Source organism: Scyliorhinus torazame, chromosome 19, assembly GCF_047496885.1.
Source record: "Scyliorhinus torazame isolate Kashiwa2021f chromosome 19, sScyTor2.1, whole genome shotgun sequence".
NCBI classification, from domain to species: domain Eukaryota; kingdom Metazoa; phylum Chordata; class Chondrichthyes; order Carcharhiniformes; family Scyliorhinidae; genus Scyliorhinus; species Scyliorhinus torazame.
Window position 1 is genome coordinate 82,139,790 of NC_092725.1, and position 27,886 is coordinate 82,167,675.

At 51.8% G+C, this 27,886-nt stretch overlaps 1 protein-coding gene across 1 annotated transcript in view; it reads left to right on the plus strand.

The window, feature by feature from the left end:
- Positions 1–27,886, plus strand: part of cacna1c (calcium channel, voltage-dependent, L type, alpha 1C subunit) — a 1,623,635-nt gene that overhangs the window by 385,058 nt on the left and 1,210,691 nt on the right. Inside the window, exon 4 of the mRNA XM_072484617.1 lies at positions 19,578–19,717. Within this exon, the coding sequence (XP_072340718.1) occupies positions 19,578–19,717 (140 nt within the window). The remainder of the gene's footprint in view (positions 1–19,577; positions 19,718–27,886) is intronic.

The following is a 27,886-nucleotide window of genomic DNA, read 5'->3' on the forward strand; positions in this document are numbered from 1 at the left end:
TTACCACCCTGTCCACCTGCAACTCCACCTTCAAGGAGCTATGAACCTATACCACAAGATCTCTCCCCAACTCTCTACCATTAACTGAGTGGGTCCTCCATCTGCCATTCATTGGCCCACTGGCCCAATTGGTCAAGATCCTGTTGCAATTTTACATAACCTTCTTCACTATCCACTGTGCCACCAATCTTGATGTCATCTGCAATCAACCATGCCTCCTACATTCTCATCCAAATCATTAATATATATAACAAATAACAGTGTACCCAGCACCGATCCCTGAGGCACACTGCTCGTCACAGGCCTCCAGTTTGAAAAACCACCCTCCACAACCACCCTTTGGCTTCGGTTGCCAAGCCAATTTTGTATCCAATTGGCTACCTCACCCTGAATTCTATGAGATTTAACCTTTTCCAACAACCTACCATGTGTTGCAACAACCTACCATGTGGTACCTTGTCAAAGGCCTTGCTAAAGTCCATGTAGACAACATCAACTGCACTGCCCTCATCTACCTTCTAAGTTCCCCCTTCAAAAAACTCAATCAAATTGGTGAGACATGACTTTCCCCTTACAAAGCCATGTTGACTTTCCCTAATTAGCCCTTGCCTGTCTAAATGCCTGTAGATCCTGTCCCTCAGAATATCTTCTAACAATTTACCCACTACAGAAGTAAGGCTAACCGGTCTATAGTTCCCAGGATTATCCTTCTTAAACAAGGGCACAACATTTGCCACCCTCCAATCTTCAGGCACCTCTCCTGTGGCAGTTGATGATTCAAATATCTCCGCTAGGGGGCCGGTAATTTCCGCCATAGCCTCCCACAATGTCCTGGGATACATTTCATCAGGTCCCTGTCATGATATCCAAACACACACATCATGATAGACAGACCAACAGACCAATTAGCACACATAACACGACAGCCAATCACAGACAAGGACAGAGACAGTATAAGACAAGAAACACGACACCTGGTGGTCAGTAGATCTGGAGACCAGGACAAGGACAGGACCTGATTAACAACACACTCAGAGAGTCACCACGTGCTGAGTACAAGGACAGATCTGTAAATAACAAGTTAAAATAAAACAGTGTTGTACCAATTGCAACCGTGTTGGTTCATCTGTACCTCAGAGCACCCAACACCACAGTCCCCTGGATTTATTTATTTTGATGCGCTTTAATACCTCCAGCACCTCCTTCTCTGTGATATGTACACTCCTCAAGACATCACTTTTTATTTCCCCAATGACCCTAACATTCGTGCCTTTCTCAACATTAAATACTGACGTGAAATATTTGTTTAGGACTTCTTCCATCGCTTGTGGATCTGCACATAGATTAGCTTGTTTATCCTTAAGAGGCCCTGCCCTCTTCCTAGTCACCCTTTTACCCTTTATGTATCTGTAAAAGCTCTTTGGATTTTCCTTTGCCTTATCTGCCAAGACAATCTCATGTCCCCTTTTTGCCCTCCTGATTTATCTCTTAATTCTACTCCGTTAACCTCTATACTCTTCAAGGGATCCAATTGATCCCAGCTGCCTATGCATGTCATATGCCTCCTTCTTCCTTTTGACCATGGCCTCAATATCCCGAGTCATCCAGGGTTCCCTCCTTCTATGAGCCTTACCCTTCACTCTAAGTGGACTGTGCTCACCTGGAACCCTAGTTAACACCATTTTGAAAGATTCCCACTTATTGGGCGGGTTCCCCCCCTACCCAGCGGGGCTGGTGGTCCCGGCGGGATGGAGTGGCGTGAACCAATCTGGTGTCGGGCTGCCCCAAAGGTGCGGATTTCTCCGCACCCTTAGGGGCCAAGCCCTCACCTTGAGGGGCTAGGCCCGCGCCGGAGTGGTTGGCGCGCCGCCAGTCGGCGGGAAAGGCCTTTAGCGCCACGCCAGCCGGGGCCAAAAGGACTTCGCCGAGCGGCGGAAGTCCGTGCATGTGCGGGAGCGTCAGCGGCTGCTGGCATGACATCCCCGTGCATGCGCAGGGGTGGTGTCTCTTCCGCGTCGGCCATGGCGAAAACTGTGGCCGAGGCGGAGGGAAAAGAGTGCCCCCACGGCACAGGCCCGCCCGCAGATCGGTGGGCCGCGATCGCGGGCCAGGCCACCATGGGAGCACCCGCCGGGGCCAAATCAGCCCGCACCCCCCCAGGACCCCGGAGCCAGCCCGCGCCGCCTAGCCCCGCCGGGAAGAGAGGTGGTTTGAGCCTCGCCGGTGGGACAGGCATTCCAGCAGCGGGACTTCGGCCCATCGCGGGCCAGAGAATCGCCGGGGGGGGGGGCTCGCCGACCGGCGCGGTGCGATTCCCGCCCCCGCCGAATATCCGGTGCCGGAGAATTCGGCAACTGGCGTGGGCGTGATTCACGCCAGCCCCCGGCAGATCCACAAGCGGTGCCCCCACGGTGGCCTGGCCCGCGATAGGGGCCCACCGATCCGCGGGCGGGACTGTGCCATGGGGGCACTCTTTTCCTTCCGCCTTCGCCACGGTCTCCACCATGGCGGAGGCGGAAGAGACTCCCTCCATTGCGCATGCACGGGAATGCCATCAGCGGCCGCTGACGCTCCCGCGCATGCGCCGCCCGGAGATGTCATTTCCACGCCAGCTGGCGGGGCACCAAAGGCCTTTTCCGCCAGCTGGCGGGGCGGAAATTCGTCCGGCGCCGGCCTAGCCCCTTAAGGTTGGGGCTCGGCCCCCAAAGATGCGGAGCATTCCGCACCTTTGTGGCGGCGTGATGCCCGACTGATTTGCGCCGTTTTGGGCGCCAGTCAGCGGACATCGCGTTGTTTCCGCAGAATTTCGCCCAAGGTCACTGGTCCCAAAGTGAGCCCTCACTAACACTTCTGTCACCTGCCCTTCCTTATTCCCCAAATGGAGGTCAGGTTTTGCCCCTCTCTGGTCGAGCCAACCACATATTGAATGAGGAATTCTTCCTGAATACACTCAACAAATTTCTCTCCATCCAAACTCCTAATACTATGGCTGTCCCAGTTAATGTTGGGAAAGTTAAAGTCCCCAACTATTACCACCCTATTTTTCCGGAAGCTATCTGTAATCTCTTTATATATTTGCTCCTCAATATCCCGCGGACTATTTGGGGGCCTATAGTAAATTCCTATCAAAGCGATCTCACCCTTCTTATTTTTCAGTTCTAAGACTCAGTTGGTGAACCCTCGGATATATCCTCTCCCTGTACTGCCGTGATACTGTCTCAAATCAAAAACGCAACTCGCCCTCCTCTCTTAACTCCTGTTCTATCTTTCCTATAGCATCTGTGCCCGGAACATTGAGCTGCCAGTCCTGTCCCTCCTTTAGCGAAGTTTCAGTAATAGCTATAATATCCCAGTCCCATGTACCTATCCATGCCCTGAGTTCATCTGCCTTGCCCGTTAGGCCTCTTGCATTGAAATAAACACAGTTCAATCTGTTTCTCTGCCTTCCACTTTTCTCCTCACTGACTTTTGTTTCTATCCTCTCTTTACTACCCTCCGACTTCCTGCATTGGTTCCCATCCCCCTGCCACATTAATTTAAACCCTCCCCAACTGCGCCAGCAAACAATCCTCCAAGGACATTGGTTCTAGTCCTGCCCAGGTGTAGAACGTCCAATTTGTAATAGTCCCATCTCCCCCAGAACCAGTTCCAATGTCCCAAAAATCTGAATCCCTCCCTCCTGCACCACCTCTCAAGCCACACATTCGTCCTGCCTATCCTGTCATTCCTACTCTGACTAGTACGTGGCACTGAGCCTTCCACCCAGGAGACTATGGGAGTGTCCAGTCCATCTGGCTCCCTTCTTCCTGTGATTGAGACAGCTCCAGCAAACAGGACAAGGAGGGTGGCACCACTACACTGCAGAACCTCGACAACAGGCTGGGGCCCTCCAGGTTTCGGCCTACCAGAGTGTGTCTGCCAAGAACACAGAGAACAGGGTGTGGCAGACAACAGGCTGCCTCCACCTCCACTGTGTATGAGGATACACTAAGAAGTGGCAGCAGAGTTTGAAAGCGTGGGCATGGCTGTTAGGCAATTGCAGACAGCGACCATCTATGCAAGTCATCAATCACCTCTATCAATGAAATAAATCTCACTTTTTGCAACCTCTCTGTGGCTCCTTGCTCCCATAAGATTTCTCCATGAAGTGCCACTGAGACAACCACACCCATCTTCCACTGAAAGGCTGGATGTTCACATACAGTGGCTTCTCCATCTTCTCTCCGCAAGACTGCCAGCTCTTTGGTTGGCATTCCCTCACAGTGACAGAACACAGCCATGCCAGGGTCTCCCTGCTAATGAGGAGCTCCCCCATGATGGTGATGGCCACTACTCAACCCAGTCATTGTGAATGTCTCATCTCAGTCAATGGAACCTATGAAAAGTATGCATCTGCCTCCGGTGACTTTGAACTTCAGGGGCATCCCAACTAAGGAGAAACCTACATCAGGATACTGTCTGTGCAACATCAACCTAATATTACCCTGGTCACTGAGTATTCGCGAGCTGTCTTCAGCCAGACAGTAGTCAAACATTCGCAGTAGCATTTTGAGGAACAATGCACTGCATGCACTGCAAGTCATCTTCATCCTCCTGCAACTCTGGGACTATGGGCAAACGATCCCTTCCTATGACAAAAGCCCATTACGCATATCAGTGAGGATGTGCATTGCTAGCAGCCAGATAGGAAGGGGCATGAACTTGAGTGGATGTAATGCTCCGGTTTCCTTCCACAGTCGAAAGATGTGCTATCTAGGTGGAATGGCCATGCTAAAATTGCCCTTTAGTGTCCAAAGATGTGCAGGTTAGGTGGGGTTATGGGGAAAGGGCGGGGGAGTGGGCCTGGGTAAGGTGCTCTTCATATGTAGGGGCTGGTTTAACGCACTAGGCTAAATTGCTGGCTTTTAAAGCAGACCAAGGCAGGCCAGCAGCACGGTTCAATTCCCGTACCAGCCTCCCCGAACAGGTGCCGGAATATGGCGACTAGGGGCTTTTCACAGTAACTTCATTGAAGCCTACTCGTGACAATAAGCGATTTTCATTTCATTTTCATTTCATTTCATTTTCATTTCATTCATTTCTTTCAGAGAGCAGACCCGATGGGCTGACTCGTTTCCTTCTGCACTTTAGGGATTCTATGATTCTATTCTATTATTCTAATTACTGGTCTTAATCTTGCTCATCCATGAAGCAGAAGCATATGAAGACATTGCGAGCTGTCCTGCCCCTTCTGGCCATCGCCACAGCCTTTCGGCCTTCCTCCACTTCTCCAGGCCTTCCTATTCATCGGCCACCTTGACGTCCACTTCATCAGATAAGTACTGCTCATCCATCGCCTCCTCAGGACACTCCTCACTCCATTGAAGCACTGGGATGTGAAGGGTGCAGCACACAACCATGATGCGCAACACTGTCTGGGGACTATATTGGAGGGCTCCACCAGACCGGTCCAGACACCTGATGCTGGTCCTCCGATCTCCTTGTGGGAACGGGATGCTCCATCTCTCATTCACGACATCGAGAATCCTGTCCAGATCGGTATCCCCAAAGCGAGGAGCAGGTCTGCATGCTGTCATGCTTGTATGTTGACTGGGAGTGTGATAATGTAGCATTTAAAAGCAGCTCCCCCTTGTCATGGGCAGCACGGTAACACAGTGGTTAGCACTGTGGCTTCACAGCGGCAGGGTCGCAGGTTCGATTCCCTGCTGGGTCACTGTGCGGAGTCTGCAGTTTCTACCCGTGTCTGATTGGGTTTCCTCCGGGTGCTCCAGTTTCCTCCCACAGTCCAAAGACGTGCAGGTTAGGTGGATTGGCCATGCTAAATTGTCCTTAGTGTCCAAAAAGGTCAAGAAGGGTTATTGGGTTACGGGGATAGGGTGGAAGTGAGGGCTTAAGTGGGTCGGTGCAGACTCGATGGGCCGAATGGCCTCCTTCTGCACTGTATGTTCTATGTCTATATCTGTGTTAACAGTGAGAAGCTGAGACACGTGTCTGCAAATCAGACAGTGAAACAGCCAGTCAGGGAAATTCAATCATGGGAGCTCATTTTCGGCACTAAGTTCCATTAAATACAGGCTGCAGTCTCACCAACATGGCTGTTGAGAAACACCCTGCCAATTGTACCCAAAATTATACTTCGAAATATTTTTGTGAAATCATGCCCCTAGACTTGATTGGGGCATTCAAAGGAGCAAATTTCAACACTGATGTACATGAATTTATGTCATTTGGCTGTTATTCATTGAGGGATACTTCCCAACTTTTTGCTTTGTGACAACACAATGCAACCTCCGTTACAGATAACAAACAAGAGGTGAAAATTACATTAGAGAAGTGAAGAGGGATTATTAAAAAAGACTGGCAGCCAACATAAAGGGGAATCCCAAAGTGCTAAAGACACAGGCATAGTAAGGGGATGGTAAAAGGAGGAGGGCCAATTAGGGACCTAAAAGGGGATTTACACATGGAGGCAGGGGACAAGGTATTAAATAAATACTTTGCATCTGTCTTAATAAGGAGGTGGATGCTGCTCAGGACATGGTGGCAGTTGAGGAAACTCTGTCCCTAGAAGGGTTCAAAATTGAAGGAAGTGTTGAATTGACTGACGATACTGAACGTTGACAAGGCTCCAGGACAGGCTGAGATGGATCCAAGGACATTGAAGAAAGTGAGATTATGGCACAGGTCATAATCCTCCAGTCTTCTCTGGACTCAGGGGAGATGTCCAGAGAACTGGGGAACTGCGAATGTTACGCCCTTATTCAAAAATGATTGTACGGGTAGCTCCGGCAATTACAGTCAGTCAGTTTAACATCAATAGAATCATGGAATCCCTTCAGCGCAGAAGGAGGCCATTCGGCACATCATGCCTGCACCTATCCGCTCCTTCTTATACCTGTAACCCTGTAACCTAACCTGCACATCCCTGTACACTAAGGGGCATTTTATCATGACCAATCCACTTAACCTGCACATCTTTGGACTGCATCAACAATACAAGAAGATAGTTGGATACTTGGAGCCAAGGGCTGTCCATTAAAAAGGTGGCTCATGACGGCAGTCAGGAATCTGCATTCTTAGGCTCTGGAAAGATACAAGATGAGCTATGTTTCCACTTGCGCAACCATTGTCTGGACCAATTTGGTAGCATCCAACAGTATGTGCCGACTTGGGCCTCTCTGATCATTTGTCAATTTCTTCAGACTGCTAAATTAGCATTGCAGAGTGGTAAAGAACTGGCAGATGAAGGCATCATATACTGGCAAGCCTCCTCAGATGAAGAATCCAATGATGTCTCAGAAGAGGATCATTAACAGCTAGACCAACATGCCAACTGCAAGAAGGGAAGCAGAGGGTGGGCAGCAGGGAGACATGGGAATCCCTGATAATGAGGTGGTCCACAGAACAATTTGACGGCCTATCCATGATCGCCGTTGATGGCAGTTAGTACATGCCATCTTTTGTCTGTCAACCGCGATTAACAATAAACTACCAACTTCTCAAATGCTCACATTAACATGTTTCTCAGCAAAGTCGTTGAAGATCCACCGAATGCAACCAGAGGCTTGCTGCCTTTATCATTATCATGTAGCAGCAAGACCTCACACAAAGATGACACCATCATAATAGGTGATGATCATTTAATGAGGTTTATCAGAACAACATAATACTCGGCTTAACACATTGAAAGAGCACCCATGAAGACCCATATTTGTTGACAGTGACTTTTTCATTCATGCTGTGCTTGAAGGCAGGTTGCTGACCTTAATGCCCTTTGGTCTTGATGACCTTTATAGAGATCCACTGGTCACCAGAGGCTATGAAGACATTGTGACCTGTCCTGCCCTTCTGGCAGGAGTCTGTCGCCATGGCACGCTGAGGCATGTTGTCACTAGCAGAAAGATGGAGGAGACCCTGTCACCATCAGGAGCAGCCATGGAGGTGCCCCAAAATGCACAGCTGTTACTCATCTGCCAACATGAACTCAAATAGTACCTTCCTGTTCACCTGAGAGAGATGAGGACTTGGTGGAGATTCGACAGCCTGTTTCTGCTCAGTGACAATTCAGTGGTTTGCACATATACCCAGCATTTCCTGTTTGTGCTGCTGGTTCTTGCTTTTGAAGAGTGTCACTAATCACTCAATGAAGCCACATGTGCAGATGAAAAGAAGTTCACCGCACTCATCACCTCCTCCATTGCCCTTGTCAGGACTCAAATATCCTGTGGACGTGCTACCAGATCTTTATGCACATTCTGTTGAACCTCAAATGTCTGCCACCTCATGGACAACTCCAGAGGCTCATCGTCGTCTGGAGCTTAACATTGAGTGGAACACCCATACACCTCCCAGTGAGAGGCCTGGACTGCCACCTACTCTTAACAGCTGTGTGTTGCTCAACTAGTTGGTGATTCTGGCCAACATGTGCATGCCCACCAAAGTGCAAGTATATGAACTAGTGGAAGGTGTGGCACAAGGATTGGACGGTATTCTCTCTGAGGTCCCATCCTCTTCCTCAGAGGTCAATGCCGGTTACTTGTAGATGGTGGCTGCTGGTGGGGAGGACTGATATGTTGATAAAAGCACAAGGATAAGTACCACTCAACCCTGCAGGTAAAGACTGAGCCAGGATTATTGCATCGTGGAAAGAGAACTTCCACAAATCATACATGTCACAGAGGTGTGTGTATTTAACCATTGCTACAGACAATATGTTTTCTCATCCCAGTCGCACTCCTTCATCCCCCCAATGCAAAGAGAGGGTGAATTTTTAACAGAATTTTCAACCATATAAACAACCCCCCCCCGCCCCCCCCCCCCCCCCCCCCGGAACAAAAAATAAGAAAAAACTAGCATAGTAAGACATAAACATGGCAAATCAATATGATACAAAACTTTGTACATTGGATTCCTCCCGTACATATCAGTTTTCCGGATGGTTTATGTTTTTCTTGCTCAGATGCCCCCCCGAAGAACCCCCCTTCCCTATCCCTCCCTCTTCCCCCCCCTCCCAGAAAGAGATGTCCCCCCCCCCCCCCCCCATCCACCCCCCCTGGGTTGCTGCTGCGGTCGACCGAACTCCATCTAACGCTCCGCGAGATGGTCTAGGAACGGTTGCCACCGCCTGGAGAACCCCTGCACAGACCCTCTCAGGGCAAAATTTATCCTTTCCAACTTGATAAACCCTGCCGTATCATTTATCCAGGCTTCCACACTGGGTGGCTTCGCATCTTTCCACACTAACAAGATCCTTCGCCGGGCTACCAGGGACGCAAAGGCCAGAATGCCGGCCTCTTTCGCCTCCTGCACTCCCGGCTCGTCCGCTACTCCAAATAGTGCTAGCCCCCAGCTTGGCTTGACCTGGACTTTCACCACCTTAGATACCGTTCTCGCAACTCCCCTCCAGAACCCATCCAGTGCCGGGCATGACCAAAACATATGGACATGGTTCGCCATGCTTCCTGAGCACCTCCCACATCTGTCCTCCACCCCAAAGAACCTACTCAGCCTCGCCCCCGTCACATGCGCTCTGTGAACAACCTTAAATTGTATCAGGCTAAGCCTGGCACACGAGGAAGAGGAATTAACCCTACTTAGGGCATCAGCCCATAGACCCTCCTCAATCTCCTCCCCCAGCTCCTCTTCCCATTTACCCTTCAGCTCCTCTACCAAAGCCTCCCCCTCTTATTTCATCTCCTGGTATATCGCCGACACCTTGCCCTTTCCGACCCATACGCCCGAAATCACCCTGTCTTGAATCCCCTGTGCCGGGAGCAGCGGGAATTCCCTCACCTGCCGCCTCACAAACGCCCTCACTTGCATGTACCTGAAGGCATTTCCCGGGGGTATCCCAAATTTCTCCTCCAGCGCCCCTAAGCTCGCAAACGTCCCATCGATGAACAGGTCCCCCATTCTTCTAATCCCTACCCGATACCAGCTCTGAAACCCCCCGTCCATCCTTCCTGGGACAAACCGATGATTATCTCTGATCGGGTCCACACCGAGGCTCCCATCGCGCCCCTATGTCGTCTCCATTGCCCCCAGATCTTTAGCGTTGCCGCCACCACCGGACTCATGGTGTACCTTGTCGGCGAGAGTGGCAGCGGTGCCATCACCAGCACCCCCAGGCTCGTTCCTTTGCAGGACGCCATCTCCAACCTCTTCCATGCCGCCCCCTCTCCCTCCATCACCCACTTACGGATCATCGCCACATTGGCTGCCCAGTAGTAGCCACCCAGATTCGGCAACGCCAGCCCTCCTCTATCTCTACTATGCTCCAGGAACCCCCTCCTTACCCTCGGGGTCTTGCTTGCCCACACAAATCCCATAATGCTCCTGCTTACCCTCTTAAAAAAGGCCTTGGTAATCACAATTGGGAGGCATTGGAATACAAAAAGAAACCTCGGGAGGACCACCATTTTAATCGACTTTACCCTGCCCGCTAGTGAGAGTGGCAACATGTCCCACCTTTTAAAGTCCTCCTCCATCTGTTCCACCAGCCGCGTGAAATTAAGTTTGTGCAGTGCCCCCCAGCTCCTAGCTACCTGGATCCCCAAGTATCGAAAGCTCCTTTCCGCCCTCCTCAACGGTAGGTCATCTATCCCTCTTCCCTGATCCCCCGGATGCACCACAAAGAGCTCACTCTTTCCCACATTGAGCTTATAGCCCGAGAAGTCCCCAAACTCCCTTAGGATCTGCATGACCTCAACTATCCCCTCCACTGGATCCGCCACATACAGCAACAGGTCATCTGCGTACAGCGACACTCGATGCTCCTCTCCCCCTCGGACCACCCCCCTCCATTTCCATGACTCCCTTAACGCCATGGCCAAAGGTTCAATTGCTAATGCAAACAGCAGGGGGCACCCCTGCCTCGTCCCTCGATACAGCCGGAAATACTCCGACCTCCGCCGGTTTGTGACCACATTGGCCACCGGGGCTCTATACAGGAGCTTAACCCAACTAATAAACCCTCCCCCGAACCCAAACCTCCTCAACACTTCCCAGAGATACTCCCACTCTACTCGGCCAAAGGCCTTCTCCGCGTCCATAGATGCCACTATCTCCGCCTCTCCCTCCACCGATGGCATCATAATCACATTCAGTAGCTTCCACACATTGGTATTTAGCTGCCTGCCCTTTACAAATCCCGCCTGGTCCTCGTGAATCACCCCCCGACATTGTCGGGGGCAGGGCCCCCCCCTCCCCTTCCTCATTGAAAGTCCTTACCAGCAACGGAGCTAACAGGCCTACATACTTTCTATAGAACTCCACTGGGAACCCATCCGGTCCCGGGGCCTTCCCTGTCTGCATGCTCCCCAGTCCTTTAACCAGCTCCTCCACCCCAATTGGCGCCCCCAAACCAGCCACCTCCTGTTCCTCCACCCTCGGGAACCTCAGTTGGTCCAAGAATCGTCGCATCCCCTCTTTTCCCCTTGGGGGCTGGGACCTATACAGCTCCTCGTAGAAGGCCTTGAATGCCTCATTCACTTTCACCGCACTCCGCACCGTAGTTCCCCTTCCATCCTTGACTCCACCTATTTCCCTCTCTGCCATCCTCTTACGGAGCTGATGTGCCAGCATCCGGCTCGCCTTCTCCCCATATTCATACATGTGCCTTCCTCCACTGTGCCTCTGCCTTCCCTGTGGTCAACAGGTCGAACTCCGTCTGGAGACTTCGCCTCTCCCTGAGTAGTCCCTCATCAGGGACGTCTGCATATCTCCTGTCCACTCTTTAAAATCTCCCCCACTAACCTCTCCCTTTCCCTGCCCTCTCTCTTCTCCCTATGAGCCCTGTTGGAGATTAACTCTCCCTTAACCCCCGCCTTCAGCGCCTCCCATACTACTCCCACCTGCACCTCCCCGTTGTCGTTGGCCTCCAGATACCTTTCGATGCACCCCCGCACTCTCCCGCACACTTCCTCGTCTGCCAACAGTCCCACATCCAACCGCCACAGCGGGGTTGGTCCCTCTCCTCCCCCAGCTCTAATTCAACCCAGTGAGGGGCGTGGTCTGAAATGGCTATGGTCGAATACTCCATCCACTCCACGTTCGCGATCAATGCCCTGCCCAGAACAAAAAAATCTATCCGGGAGTAGGCCTTGTGTACATGGGAGAAAAAAGTGAATTCTCTGGCCAAAGGCCTGGCAAATCTCCACGGATCTACTCCCCCCATCTGGTCCATAAACCCCCTGAGCACCTTGGCCGCAGCCGGCCTCTTTCCGGTCCTGGATCTGGAGCGATCCAGTGCTGGGTCCAACAACGTGTTGAAGTCCCCACCCATTATCAAACTTCCTACCTCCAAGTCCGGAATACGCCCCAACATACGTTTCATGAATCCAGCGTTGTCCCAATTCGGGGCGTATACATTTACCAATACCACCCCCGTCCCCTGCAACCTACCACTCACCATCACGTATCGGCCACCGTTGTCCACCACTATGTTCTTGGCCTCAAACGACACCCGCTTCCCCACCAGTATTGCCACCCCTCTATTCTTCGCATCCAGCCCCGAATGGAACACCTGTCCTCCCCATCCCTTCCTTAACCTGACCTGCCACCTTCAGATGTGTCTCCTGAAGCATGACCACGTCTGCCTTTAGTCCCTTTAAGTGCGCGAACACTCGGGCCCTCTTAACCGGCCCATTTAGGCCTCTTACATTTCACGTGATCAGCCAGATTGGGGGGCTACCCTCCCTGCCGACTAGCCATCTCCTATTTTAGGCCAGTCCCGTGCCCGCGTCTCCCGCACTCTCCAGTCCCCCAGACGGGGATCCCCCGCCCCGACCACCTCTTCCATTTTCAGTTCCCCCTCGGCGATTGCAGCAGCAACCCTATTGTCCCCCCCCCCCCCCCTCCCCACCCCCCTCCCTGCTAGATCCAAATCTAGCTCTTTTGCTCCCCCCATAATACTTCCGTAAGTCAGCTGACTCCTGCTGACCCCGGCTTCCCCCGCCTTCCCGTTGACCCCTCCCCGTGTGGAAATCCCTCCTCCTCCTTGCGCTCCTCCATCCCCCCCCCCCTAGCGCGGGAAAAAGCCCACGCTTTCCTAAGCCATCCCCGCCCCCTGTGGCGCAGCTCCTGTTGCGGACTTATCCTAATTCCCCCATCCCCGAGTCTCACCTCCCTCCAGCACCGACGCCCACATTCCCCCCTGTCCCCCCTTCAAAAACTCTTTCTCCATCCCCATCCATCGTCCCACCTGTAAAACATTCTTTACCCATATTTACAACCCTGTATACAGTCAACATCTCCCCACTACCACAGCCCCTCAGTTCGAGTTCAATTTTTCCGTTTGGATAAAGGTCCAAGCCTCTTCTGGCGTTTCGAAATAGTGGTGTCGGTCCTGGTACGTGACCCACAGTCGCGCTGGCTGCAGCATTCCGAATCTCACTCTTTTTTTATGCAGCACCACCTTGGCCCGATTGAAGCCAGCTCTCCTCTTTGCCACCTCCGCGCTCCAGTCCTGGTAGACTCGGATCACCGCATTCTCCCATCTACTGCTCCGCTCCTTCTTGGCCCATCTCAGGACACTCTCTCTGTCCGCGAAACGATGGAACCTCGCCACTATCGCCCTTGGTGGCTCACCAGCCTTGGGTCTCCTCGCCAGGACCCGGTGAGCCCCTTCTAGCTCCAGGGTACTCGGAGAGGCCTCCGCACCCATCAGCGAATGGAGCATCGTGTTCACATACGCCCCAGCATCAGCACCCTCCACACCTTCGGGGAGACCCAGAATCCGGAGATTCTTCCTCCGCGACCTGTTCTCCAGGACTTCGAATCTCTCGGCCCCCCGCTTGTGCAGCCCCTCGTGCGCCTCCATCTTCACTGCCAGGTCCAAGATCTCGTCCTCGTTCACATTAGTTTTTTCCTTCACCTCTCGGAGCTCTATCGCCTGGGCCTTCTGGGTCGCCTTCAGTCCCTCGATCGCCAACAGCATTGGCTCCAGCACCTCCTTTTTAAGCTCCTCCACGCAGTGCCTAAGAAACTCCTGCTGGTCCGGCCCCCATGCTGCTCGATCTTCGCCCTCCGCCATCTTGTTTTCTCCCCCTCGTTTCTCCCGCTGCTCCAAAGCCTCTTTTTTTGTCCCTCCACCACTAGTCCCCTCCATACACGACGGAAGGAGGACCTTACTTCACCTTCCCACACGGGATTAGATCAAAAAGGTTCCGTTGGGGCAAGGTTCCGTTGGGGCTCCTCCGGAGAGCCCAAAAGTCCGTTCTAGCGGGAGCTGCCGAAATGTGTGGCTTAGCTCCGCATCGCCGCAACCGGAAGTCGCTCACCATTTCCTGCACTAACTCAAGCTTATCCTTGTCCAACTGATATGTCCCCCTGTTGATTGGCCTGGTCCATTTTTGTCAACTGAGAGAGGATCCCTTGGATCCTCACCAGTCCCAGCACTAACTCCGGCCTTTCCTCATCCAACTGACCTGTTCCCCTGTTGACTGGTCAGAACAAGTTGCAGTGCCAGGGATGGCACTCACCCACCAGTCCGCTGTCCTGTTACAAGTATTGTGGGTACTCCTCCCGTGAAGGCTGTGGGGCAATGCTGAATTCAAAATCTGGAAGGATCAACCCCTCAGGGTTGTAACCACATGTTCTGATGCTTCACTCCTCCTGTGCAGTTTCCCACCTTCATGTTCCAGCCACTGAAAGTCCAGGCAGCTACCAATGCTCCTTGACTTGGCAATGTGGACACGCAGGGACCATTCATCCATTTCCCTGGCTAACATCTGCCATGCATAACATATGCATACTCTCCCATAAAGGCACCCATAATGAGAGTTGGAATATTCCGTACCTTTGCAGTAGGAAGAAGGCCATTCACCCTTTTGCAACACTGGAACCATATTCTATGAACCACCCCATGCCTGTTCACCAATGCCACCACTTATATCCAGGCTTGCTTGGTTAGGCAGGGACGCCTCCACTTCCCGACAGAGGAGCACCTCCTGCTGTTCAGTCATAGACTGTTGGAGGGCATGCAAAAAGTCATCATGTAACCATGAGGATTCCCATGATTGTGCCTCTGCCATTCCTCAAGCAGCCTTATTGCCTTTTCTCAATCAGTACCAGTGAGTGAATATCTGAATACACAGTCAACAGTCATGGTGGATGCTTCAGGAAGTCTAGGATTTGCAAGTATAGTAGTAGGCCTTCTGACTGCTGAGGATTTTTAATGACTGCTTCTTCACTGAATGCTGCTCCCCTGATGCAACCCCTCTGTTGCCCTGATGCACTCTGCCAGCAACCTTTAACTGGGACTGGGCAGGAGCAGGCACATTGCACATTTCTCCTTCTGTCTTTGACAGCTCTCCACTAAGCGTTAAATCTCAGCATATATATGTTTCTCTCACATATCTAAATGGTGCACTAGATTGTAAAGAGTTAATTATACTTTTCTTCAACTCATGAGTTGACCTACATAGCAGAAGTATCAGGTCAGTGTCATTTGGGGAAGAATGAAAGGCTTTTCATAAAACAGTATTGATGGTTCATTTATTATTCTATTATGAGAACTTGGTATTTTAAAAAATTATGGGCGAGGTTCTCTGTTCCCCGATGCTGATTTCTAAATCGGCGATCGGGCGGAAAATGCCTTTTGACACCGAATTCGGGAGCGGTGTCTGTTTGACGCAGGTTTCCCTGCTCGCCCCTCCGAAACAGCTTCATCGTGGTGCGCGGCGCATGCCGCTGGGACGGCCTCAGCGCGTCAGTTGAAGGCCTTCCTCCGATGCCCCGCTCCAAATGCGCCAAGTTCACGATGGCGCAGTTCACTTCTGATCTCAGCCGTGCAGGAACCCGGTGTGGTGGCTGCAGGCTGTGTCCAGCGCCGCCACAGTCAGGCAGGAGCCATGCTGCTGGCTGGGGAGGGCTTCTGCGACGGCTGGGGGGACTGGTGGGGGGTGGCCATGGGGGCACTATCTGGCAGGTCGTGTCCACGCACGGCAGGTGTCATGGCCTGATTGCTAGCCCCTCACTGATCGCAGCATCGGTGAGGGAGTGCCGCCGAGTTTTTCCACGCAAAACACCGCAGATCCTCCGCAGTTAGCCTCAGAATTGGAGAATCTGGCCCCATAGGTTAACACTTATCCGCCAGAAATGTTCAAGATTTTGGTGTAAAGCCAAAGATGTGCATAACTATTTAATTAGTTCTCAAAAGCAAATATAATTTTGTAATACCAATTATTCTTGAGTACAGTATTAATTTCAATTAGGTAAAATGATTTAAATATCTTAAAATTAAAGTTTTTTGATGTTTGGCAAATCCAACTTCCAACGTAGACTATCACAAGAAAAGCTTTCTACAGATGCATATGTGTTCATGTGAGTAGTTAAAACACCTGAATTATTTATTCAGATTAAACTAACTGGGGTGTATTGCAGTAGGGGAGGTGAAGAAAATGTTGATTGTGCAATTAAGTAGCAGAACCACTAAATTCTGTGGATAAGGATGACACAGGGATATACATCTGGGGCTGGATTCTCTGTTATTGGGACTATGTCCCCACACCGGCGTCAAAATTCTGGATTTGGTACTGGGTAATGAACCAGGACAGGTGTTAGATTTGGAGGTAGGTGAGCACTTTGGTGATAGTGACCACAATTCGATTATGTTTACTTTAGTGATGGAAAGGGATAGGTATATACCGCAGGGCAAGAGTTATATCTGGGGGAAAGGCAATTATGATGCGATAAGGCAAGACTTAGGATGCATCGGATGGAGAGGAAAACTGCAGGGGATGGGCACAATGGAAATGTGGAGCTTGTTCAAGGAACAGCTACTGCGTGTCCTTGATAAGTATGTGCCTGTCAGGCAGGGAGGAAGTGGTCGAGCAAGGGAACCGTGGTTTACTAAGGCAGTCAAAACACTTGTCAAGAGGAAGAAGGAGGCTTATGTAAAGATGAGACATGAAGGTTCAGTAAGGGCGCTCGAGAGTTACAGGTTAGCTAGGAAGGACCTAAAGAGAGAGCTAAGAAGAGCCAGGAGGGGACATGAGAAGTCTTTGGCAGGTAGGATCAAGGATAACCCTAAAGCTTTCTATAGATATGTCAGGAATAAAAGAATGACTAGGGTAAGAGTAGGGCCAGTCAAGGACAGTCGTGGGAAGTTGTGCTTGGAGTCTGAGGAGATAGGAGAGGTGCTAAATGAATATTTTTCGTCAGTATTCACACAGGAAAAAGACAATGTTGTCGAGGAGAATACTGAGATTCAGGCTACTAGACTAGAAGGGCTTGAGGTTCATAAGGAGGAGGTGTTAACAATTCTGGAAAGTGTGAAAATAGATAAGTCCCCTGGGCTGGATGGGATTTATCCTAGGATTCTTTGGGAAGCTAGGGAGGAGATTGCTGAGCCTTTGGCTTTGATCTTTAAGTCATCATTGTCAACAGGAATAGTGCCAGAAGACTGGAGGATAGCAAATGTTGGCCCCTTGTTCAAGAAGGGGAGTAGAGACAACCCCGGTAACTATAGACCAGTGAGCCTTACTTCTGTTGTGGGCAAAATCTTGGAAAGGTTTATAAGAGATAGGGTGTATAATCATCGGGAAAGGAATAATTTGATTAGACATAGTCAACACGGTTTCGTGAAGGGTAGGTCGTGCCTCACAAACCTTATTGAGTTCTTTGAGAAGGTGACCAAACAGGTGGATGAGGGTAAAGCAGTTGATGTGGTGTATATGGATTTCAGTAAAGCGTTTGATAAGGTTCCCCACGGTAGGCTACTGCAGAAAATATGGAAGCATGGGATTCAGGGAGATTTAGCAGTTTGGATCAGAAATTGGCTAGCTGGAAGAAGACAAAGGGTGGTGGTTGATGGGAAGTGTTCAGACTGGAGTCCAGTTACTAGTGGTGTACCACAAGGATCTGTTTTGGGGCCACTGCTGTTTGTCATTTTTATAAATGACCTGGAGGAGGGCGTAGAAGGATGGGCGAGTAAATTTGCAGATGACACTAAAGTCGGTGGAGTTGTGGGCAGTGCGGAAGGGTGTTACAAGTTACAGAGGGACATAGATAAGCTGCAGCGCTGGTCTGAGAGGTGGCAAATGGAGTTTAATGCGGAGAAGTGTGAGGTGATTCATTTTGGAAGGAATAACAGGAAGACAGAGTACTGGGCTAATGGTAAGATTCTTGGCAGTGTGGATGAGCAGAGAGATCTCGGTGTCCATGTACATAGATCCCTGAAAGTTGCCACTCAGGTTGAGAGGGTTGTTAAGAAGGCGTACGGTGTGTTAGCTTTTATTGGTAGAGGGATTGAGTTTCGGAGCCATGAGGTCATGTTGCAGCTGTACAAAACTCTGGTACGGCCGCATTTAGAGTATTGCGTGCAATTCTGGTCACCGCATTATAGGAAGGATGTGGAAGCATTGGAAAGGGTGCAGAGGAGATTTACCAGAATGTTGCCTGGTATGGAGGGAAGATCTTATGAGGAAAGGCTGAGGGACTTGAGGCTGTTTTCGTTAGAGAGAAGAAGGTTAAGAGGTGACTTAATTGAGGCATACAAGATGATCAGAGGATTGGATAGGGTGGACAGTGGGAGCCTTTTTCCTCGGATGGTGATGTCTAGCACGAGGGGACATAGCTTTAAATTGAGGGGAGATAGATATAAGACAGTCGTCAAAGGTAGGTTCTTTACTCAGAGAGTAGTAAGGGTGTGGAATGCCCTGCCTGCAACAGTAGTGGACTCGCCAACACTAAGGGTATTCTAATGGTCATTGGATAGATATATGGACGATAAGGGAATAGTGTAGATGGGCTTTAGAGTGGTTTCACAGGTCGGCGCAACATCGAGGGCTGAAGGGCCTGTACTGCGCTGTAATGTTCTATGTTCTAAAACTGTGGAGTTTCATGCCAGAAAAACTGGCGTGAAAGGGCCACAAATTCCTAGCCCTGCAGGGGCTAGCAGGGATCTGGCGTAGATCTAGCAGCTTTTGCTGCAGATACGGGCCCCCGCAATTCTGGGGCGGGAGCCTCCAGCGGCCGCGCTGTGCTCCGTGGCGGATCGGACGCGGAGCTGGACCCTAAAACATAAACCTCCAATCGGCCACGTGCCCGACCCTGTCCTCCGGCACAAACATTTCCCAGCCACCGATCGGCCCGCCCCGACCAGGGCGCCCACGGACTGAGTCCGCAGCCACCATGCGAGTATCCCGACCGGCTGGACCACATTAAATCGATGCAGTCGGGACCTCGGTCGGTCGGGGGCGGAGAATGGCAGAGCGGGCCACTGGCAATGGCCCCAGGTAGGCCTAGGCAGCGGCGAGTACTCCCCGAGTACGCCACTTTTCAGGGCCCGCAGGATCGGGGAACTGGCGCCGGTCCCGATTCCTTGCGGGAAAATGGATTCTCCGTCCCCACGCCGACCACGATTTCGGCGTTGGGGTGCAGAGAATCCAGCCCCTTAACTTTCAGGTGCAGGTGCTGAGGTTCAGTGGTCAATGGAAAAATCCCATGAAATTCCTTTGTGCAGTGCTATAATATGAGTGTGTGATGACTGATCGCATGTAATGACATATCTTTCATTTAAATTAAGTACACTTAGTGCAACCACAATAACATCATTCTCTCTTTTTTAATTACAGGAACGAGTGGAATATCTCTTTCTCATCATTTTTACAGTGGAAGCATTTTTGAAAGTAATAGCCTATGGACTTCTCTTTCACCCCAATGCGTATCTTAGGAATGGTTGGAATTTACTAGATTTCATTATAGTGGTTGTAGGGTGAGTACACATCTTAAATTATGTTACCAAGTTGGTTACTAACAATAGAAATAATAATTTTTATTAGTGTCACAAATAGGCTTACATTAACACTGCAATGAAGTTACTGTGAAAATCCCCTAGTTGCCACACTGTACGGCGCATTTTTGGATCTTGATCAAATGTTTTAGTTCTGAATTAAAGGGCAGAATTTTGTAGCAGGTGTCTTGGGACCAAAGATGGGTCCAGACTTAGATGGTGTCCAAGCCCTGCTCACCTGCGCAATTTGCCTCCAATGGCAGCCAAGTAACAGGCCACCGAGAATTCTGCCCAGTTAGGGGTGACGGGTGAGTGCACAGCTGGGAGGAGCACCTGAGAATGGGGGTTGCCACTAGGAGAGAAGAATGCTGTCATGCAGGTGGGAGTCCATCTGGGTGTCTCAAGGTGGAGGTATGCCTTGAAGACTTCTAAAATTGAAAAGAATAAATGAGGACACAGCTGCTTTGAAGGAATCCTTCTGCAGTATAGCCTCTGGCTGCAATTGCGGCCCGATACTCATTGTGGCTCCAGTTGAGAGCAGGGTTTGAAGGGGGCTTGTTTAGCCATTGGAGAGCCATGAAGAAGGGGGTGGGGTGCCAATTTCCCCTGAGGTAAGAATGTATTAGGGTACTATCCCAATCAGTGCCCTCCTAATTCCCTGACCCGGACCCTCCCATCCTGTCTCCATGAGGCCTGGAATGTGCTGTCCAACGTTTCAGGGGTGGGATTCTCCGACCCCCCCACCGGGTCGGAGAATCGCCAGTGGGCGGTGTGAATCCCGCCCCCGCCGGCTGCTGAATTCACTGGCGCCGGGGATTTGGCAGGGGCGGGAATCGCGCTGCGCCGGTCGGCGGCCGTTGGCAGCCCCAGCGATTCTCTGGCCCGCGATGGGCCGAGTGTCCGCCCGTTTTTGGCCGATCCCGCCGGCGTATGTTACGATAGGTACTTACCGCCGGGACCTGGCTCTGCGGGCGGCCTCTGGGGTCCTGGGGGGGGTGTGGATCTAGCCCGGGGGGTGCCCCCCATGGTGGCCTGGCCTGCGATTGGAGCCCACCGATCCGCGGGCGGGCCTGTGCCGTGGGGGCACTCTATTCCTCCGCACCGGCCGGTGTAATGGTCCGCGATGGCCGGCACGGAGATGAAGCCCCCTGCGCATGCGCTGGGATGACGCCAGCACACGCTGGCGCTCCGCGCATGCGCAAACCCGCGCCGGCCGTAGGAGGCCCTTCGCTGCCAGTTGGCGTGGCGCCAAGCCCCTTCCGCGCCGGCTGGTGTGGCGTAAACCACTCCGGCACCGGCCTAGTCCCTGAAGGTGCGGAGGATACTGCACCTTCGGGGCGGCCTGATGCCGGAGTGGTTCACGCCACTACTTCGGGAGTTACCCGCCCCGCCGGTTTCCGAAGAATCCCTATGACCCACCATCAGATGATGAAAAGTCACACACCTGAAACACAAATTCTGTTTAACTCTCCAAGGAGGTTGCCAGGCCTACTGCATTTTCACTGCAGTTTCTGTTTTCCTTTATTTCAGATTGCCAATGTTTGCAAAATTTTGCTTTTGTTTTATATCTGATATTGATTGGAGTATATTGAAGGATGATGTTTATGTTACTGTCTTTAATGATGTCAGTGTTAGCATTATAAGGTTGAGATGTTTGATTTGAGGCCAAAATCAAAAACAAAAAATGCTCAATTGTTTCCATGCCATATCTGATGAATTGGTACGGATTCATTTATGACCAAAAGCATTGATGTAAGGAATTTAAATGAGATTACAAAACTCTTTCCAACAAATGTTTACAGAAACAGAAAATATGGCTGAATGGCCTCCTTCTGTGTTGCAATGATACTACTCTCTATGGTTCTATGTAAACAATAAAGGACAATAAGTACTTGACACAAAAGTCAGGGCTGAAATGGAACTTTGTTGTCAAATTAGGTTACCATTGTCTTACTGGTAATTTAAAGTACATTAATTTATGATTTGTATTGTATCTTATGTTTCACCTTTTTAACAAAGAGATATCTCACTGTATGTATTTATAACCTTTAAATTGTCCCATAATTCCTTTATTCAGATTCACGGCTATGCTTGCACTTAGTTGCCTGACTTCCTGTCTCTTTGGCAAATTCATAAAATGAAGTCCAATATTGGACTTTCTTTATATGTAGTGCTTTTCACAGGCAGATATCTCAAATTGTTTTTACAGCCAGTGCAGTACTTCCAAAGTAATTTGGAATGTTGTAATTCAGAAAGAGTGACAGCCAATTTATGTAAAGCAACCTCCCATAAATTGCATTGTGACAATGACCAGATATCTCTTTTTTTTGCAATATTGATTGAGGGCTAAATATTGAGAACACCATGGATAACTCCCCTGTTCTTCTTTGAAGTAGTACCATGGGATCTTTTGTGTCCATCTGAGAGAGCAAATTAACATCTCATTCAAACGACAGCACTTCATCAGACTGTTAGCCTTGATTTTCATGTTCCACGTCCTGAAGTCGGACTTGAGCCCAGAATTATGACTGAAAGGCAAGATTACTATCAGCTGAACTGATACTCATTTAAGATGATTCTGGAAAATTTTGAGTGCTCAGTGCTCTGCAAAGGTACAACAAATGGCCAAAGTAGCAGCCGACCCCGAGACACCCCCCATCCCCCCACAAACTTGTGCTGCAAGACGGCCTGGCAACCCCGGGGGGCCCCGCTGTTACTTTTGTGGGCAGGCCAAGCACCTCCGGCAGCGCTGCCCGGCCCACGCATCCACCTGCAAGGGATGCGGTAAAAAGGGCCACTTCGTGGCGAATGCGGACCGCCACCACAAACCGCTCCACGGTCCCCGTGCGGCCAGTGGCCGCCGCCATTTTCGTACTCCAGGACCACGTGCGGCCACTGGGTGCCACCATCTTGTCCCGCGGACGCCACGTTCGATGGACGGGTGCCGCCATTTTGTGCACCCCCAGCCATGTGCGACCAATTGGAGCCGCTATCTTGGATGGACTCCCAGGACCCCAGCTCGGCTGACCGCACACCGCCCGAAGAGAACACTCAACTGCTGAGATTAGCCTCGGTGACCCTGGATCAGTCCCAGCCTCGAACACTATCAACCGCTACAACAACAGTACTAATCAACGTGCACGAGACATCCTGCTTAATCAACTCTGGGAGCACGGAGGGCTTCATACACCCCGACACGGTAAGGCGCTGTTCTCTCCTCGTCCACCGCGTTAATCAAAAAATCTCCCTGGCCTCCAGTTCCCACTCAGTAGAGATAAAGGGGTTTTGTGTAGCAAACCTCACAGTCCAGGGAAGTGAGTTTACCGGCTCTACATCCTTCCCCACCTCTGCGCGGCCACACTCCTAGGTTTAGACTTCCAGTGTAATCTCCAAAGTCTAACTTTCAAATTTGGCGGCCCTATACCCCCCTCACTGTCTGCGGCCTTGCGACCCTCAAGGTAGATCCGCCTTCCCTGTTTGCGAACCTCACCCCGGATTGCAAACCCATCCCCACCAGGAGCAGACGGTACAGTGCCCAGGATCGGATCTTTATTAGGTCAGAAGTCCAAAGGCTACTGAGGAAAGGAGTAATTGAAGCTAGCAACAGTCCCTAGAGAGCTAAAGTAGTGGTGGTAAAGACCGGGGAGAAGCATAGGATGATCATCGACTACAGTCAGACCATCAACAGGTTTACGCAGCTGGGCGCGTACCCTCTCCCCCGCATATCCGACCTGGTCAACAGGATCGCGCATTACAAGGTCTTCTCCACGGTGGATCTTAAGTCCGCCTACCACCAGCTCCCCATCCGCACTAGTGACCGCAAATACACTGCCTTTGAGGCAGACGGGCGGCTCTATCACTTCTTAAGGGTTCCCTTCGGTGTCACCAACGGGGTCTCGGTCTTCCAGCACGAGATGGACCGAATGGTTGACCGGTACGGTTCACGGGCAACATTCCCGTATCTCGATAATGTCACCATCTGCGGCCACGACCAGCAGAACCACGACACCAACCTCAGAAAATTCCTCCAGACCGCAAAGATCCTTAACCTTACATATAACAAGGATAAATGCATGTTTAGCACCAACCACCTAGCCATCCTTGGCTATGTAGTGCGAAATGGAGTTATAGGCCCCGACCCTGAACGCATGCGCCCCCTTATGGAGTTCCCCCTCCCTCACTGCTCGAAGGCCCTGAAGCGCTGCCTAGGGTTTTTCTCTTACTATGCCCAGTGGGTCCCCAACTATGCGGACAAGGCCCGTCCCCTGATCCAATCCACAGCTTTTCCCCTGTCGATAGAGGCCCGCCAGGCCTTCAGCCGCATCAAAGCAGACATTGCAAAGGCCACGATGCATGCCATTGACGAGTCCCTCCCCTTCCATGTCGAGAGCGACGCGTCTGACGTAGCTCTGGCGGCCACCCTCAACCAAGCGGCCAGACCCGTGGCCTTCTTCTCACGTGCCCTCCATGCTTCCGAAATCCGCCACTCCTCAGTCGAAAAGGATGCCCAGGACATAGTAGAAGCTGTGCCACATTGGAGGCATTACCTGGCCGACAGGAGATTCACTCTCCTCACTGACCAACGGTCGGTTGCTTTTATGTTCGATAATGCACAGCGGGGCAAGATAAAGAACGATAAGATCTTGCGGTGGAGGATCGAACTCTCCACCTACAACTACGAGATCTTGTATCGTCCCGGGAAGCTAAATGAGCCTCCTGATGCCCTGTCCCGCGGCACATGTGCCAACGCACAAGTGGACTGCCTCCGAGCCCTCCACGAGGACCTCTGCCACCCGGGGGTTACTCACGTTTTCTACTTTATCAAGAACGCAACCTGCCCTCCTCCATCGAGGAAGTCAGGACAACCACCAGGGACTGCCAAATCTGCGCGGAGTGCAAACCGCATTTCTACCGGCCAGATAAAGGCTTCCCGTCACTTTGAACGCCTCAGCATGGACTTCAAAGGCCCCCTCCGCTCCACCGACTGCAACACGTATTTCCTGAATGTGATTGGCGAGTACTCCCGGTTCCCATTCGCCATCCCCTGCCCCGACATGACCGCAACCACCGTCATCAAGGCCCTCCATAGCATCTTTGCACTGTTCGGGTTCCCCGCTTACATACATAGTGATAGGGGCTCCTCCTTTATGAGCGACGAACTGCGTCAATTCCTGCTCAGCAAGGGCATCGCCTCGAGCAGGACGACGAGTTACAACCCCCGGGGTAACGGACAGGTAGAGAGGGAGAACAGAACGGTCTGGAAGACCGTACTACTGGCCCTACGGTCCAGGAATCTCCCAGTCTCCCGCTGGGAGGTAGTCCTCCCGGATGCCCTCCACTCCATCCGGTCACTGCTTTGTACCACAACCAACCAAACACCTCACGAACGTCTGCTTGTCTTCCCCAGGAAGTCCTCCTCTGGGACCTCGCTCCTGACCTGGCTGGCAGCTCCCGGACCCATCCTGTTCCGCAAACACGTGCGGGCGCACAAGTCGGACCCGTTGGTCGCGAGGGTCAACCTTCTCCACGCTAACCCCCAGTACGCCTACGTGGCGTACCCCGACGGCTGACAAGATACGTTCTCCCTACGAGACCTGGCGCCCGCCGGAGCCCCACGCACACCCCAGCCACCAGTCCCACCCTCCCTCCCACCAGTGCACCTTACAGGAGGATCGGTCCTTCCGCCGGCCCCGTCTCGGCCCCCCCCACGCACCGACGCACCCCGCAGACGCTCCCTTCCCAGGTCAACCGTTTTCCCCACCAGCGCCGTCTAGGGGTGTCGAAGCTGCCACAGAGATCGAGGCCACGCTCCCGGAGTCATAGACGCCCGAGCCTCCACCGGAGTCACCACAGATGCTCCGACAATCACAAAGGATGACCAGGGCCCCCGATCGACTGATTGCTTCATTTTAAAGTGTATAGTTAATTATGAATCATAAATTGTTAATAGTAAATAGAATTGTAAATAGTTACAAAACGCTGTTCGGAGGTATTATGGTACCTCCATAACTATAATTTCTACCACGTTACCATGTTGTAATATCAGGCCACCACCCACCCCGGACTCTTTTTTTAACAGGGGGTGAATGTGGTAGTCTGTGTAGAGGTATTACGGTACCTGATAATGCTGGAATACCATTGGTAGATATTGTATGTTTCCTATTGGTCAAGCTGTATGGTTGCTCCGCCCTGCAAGGCGGGGTATAAGAGCACGTGCCGCCCCAGCAGCCTTCATTCTGTACCTGAGCTGCTGGGGGAAACATCTAGCTTATTAAAGCCTTCAGTTGGACAACAACCTCGCTTTAGTGGTCATTGATCATGCATCAACGGTTGAAGGCCTGGTGAGCCTTGGCCATCAGGGGGAAAACGGTGGAGTGAATGAGTGGGCGGGCCTTGTCCGCGTAGTTAGGGACCCACTGGGCGTAGTATGAGATGAACCCCAGGCATCGTTTGAGGGCCTTGGGGCAGTGGGGAGGGGGAGTTCATGAAGGGGTGCATGCGATCGGGGTCGGGCCCTAGAACTCCATTTTGCACCACACAGCCGAGGATGGCTAAGCAGTTAGTGATGAACACGCACTTCTTATTGTACGTTAGGTTGAGGAGTTTGGCGGTGTGGAGGAATTTGGAAAGGTTAGTGTCGTGGTCCTGCTGGTCATGGCCGCAGATGGTGACGTTATCCAGGTACGGGAAGGTGGCCCGCAGTCCATTCCGGTCAACCATTAAGTCCATCTGCCATTGGAAGACCAAGACCCAATTATTGACGCCGAAGGGAAACCTAAGGAAGTGGTAAAGGCAGCTGTCCGCTTCAAACGCGGTGTACGGGTGGTCTGCCTTGCAAATGGGGAGCTGGTGGTAGGCAGATTTCAGGTCCACTGTCGAGAAGACCCGGTACTGTGCAATCTGATTGACCATATTAGATATGCGTGGGAGGGGGTATGCGTCGAGCTGCGTGTACCGATTGATGGTCTGACTGTGGTCAACGACCATCCTGTTTTTCTACCCAGTTTTCACAACTACCACTTGGGCTCTGCAGGGGCTGATGCTGGCCTCGATAATGCCTTCCCACAGCAGCCGCTGGACCTCGGACCTGATGAAGGTCCTGTCCTGGGCACTGTACCGTCTGCTCCTGGTGGCGATGGGTTTGCAATCCGGGGTGAGGTTTGCAGCACGGTAGCATTGTGGTTAGCACAATTGCTTCACAGCTCCAGGGTCCCAGGTTCGATTCCCAGCTTGGGTCACTGTCTGTGCGGAGTCTGCACGTTCACCCCGTGTGTGCGTGGGTTTCCTCCGGGTGCTCCGGTTTCCTCCCACAGTTCAAAGACGTGCAGGTTAGGTGGATTAGCCAAGCTAAATTGCCCTTAGTGTCCAAAATTGTCCTTGGTATTGGGTGGGGTTACTGGGTTATGGGGATATGGTGGAAGTGTGGACCTTGGGTAGGGTGCTCTTTCCAAGAGCCGGGGCAGACTTGATGGGCCGAATAGCCTCCTTCTGCACTGTAAATGCTATGATTCTATGATTCCCGCAGGCCTTGCAGAGTGCGCTCCGCGCCGGGCAGCACTGCCAGGGGTGCTTCGTCTGTCCGCAGAAGTAGCACTTGGGTCCCCCAGGGTTGGCTGGCTGCCGCGCAGCGCAGGCTTGGGGTTGGCTGGGTGTGGTCGCTGGTGGGGTTCACGATGGGGTGTTCGCTGGTGGGGTCCACGATGTTCAGGAGGGTGGCGCTGTGCGGTCGGGGGCGTACGCTTGTACATTACGGGAGTCTACCGTTAGTGAGATCGCGAGTTTCTTGGTCGCCGCGAGGTTGAAGGTACCCCCTTGTATGAGGCGCTGGTGGATGTATGCCAACCCTATGCCCGTAACGAAAGCGTCCCTAATTAGGAGTTCAGAATGTTCAACGACTGAAACGGCCTGGCAATCGCAGTCCCTCACCAGGGCATGCAGGCCATACCAGAAATCTTCCACAGACTCACCGGGGAGTTGATGCCGCATGGACAGGAGGTGCCTGGCGTAGAGCTTGTTGGTCTGCTGAGTGTAGTTCTCCTTCAGTCGCGCCATGGCCTCAGCGTAGGTAGGCGCCTCCCGGATGAGAGGAAATATATCGGAGCTCAGCCGCGTATACAGGATCTGGAGCTTCTGTACCTCTGAGGGTGGTTC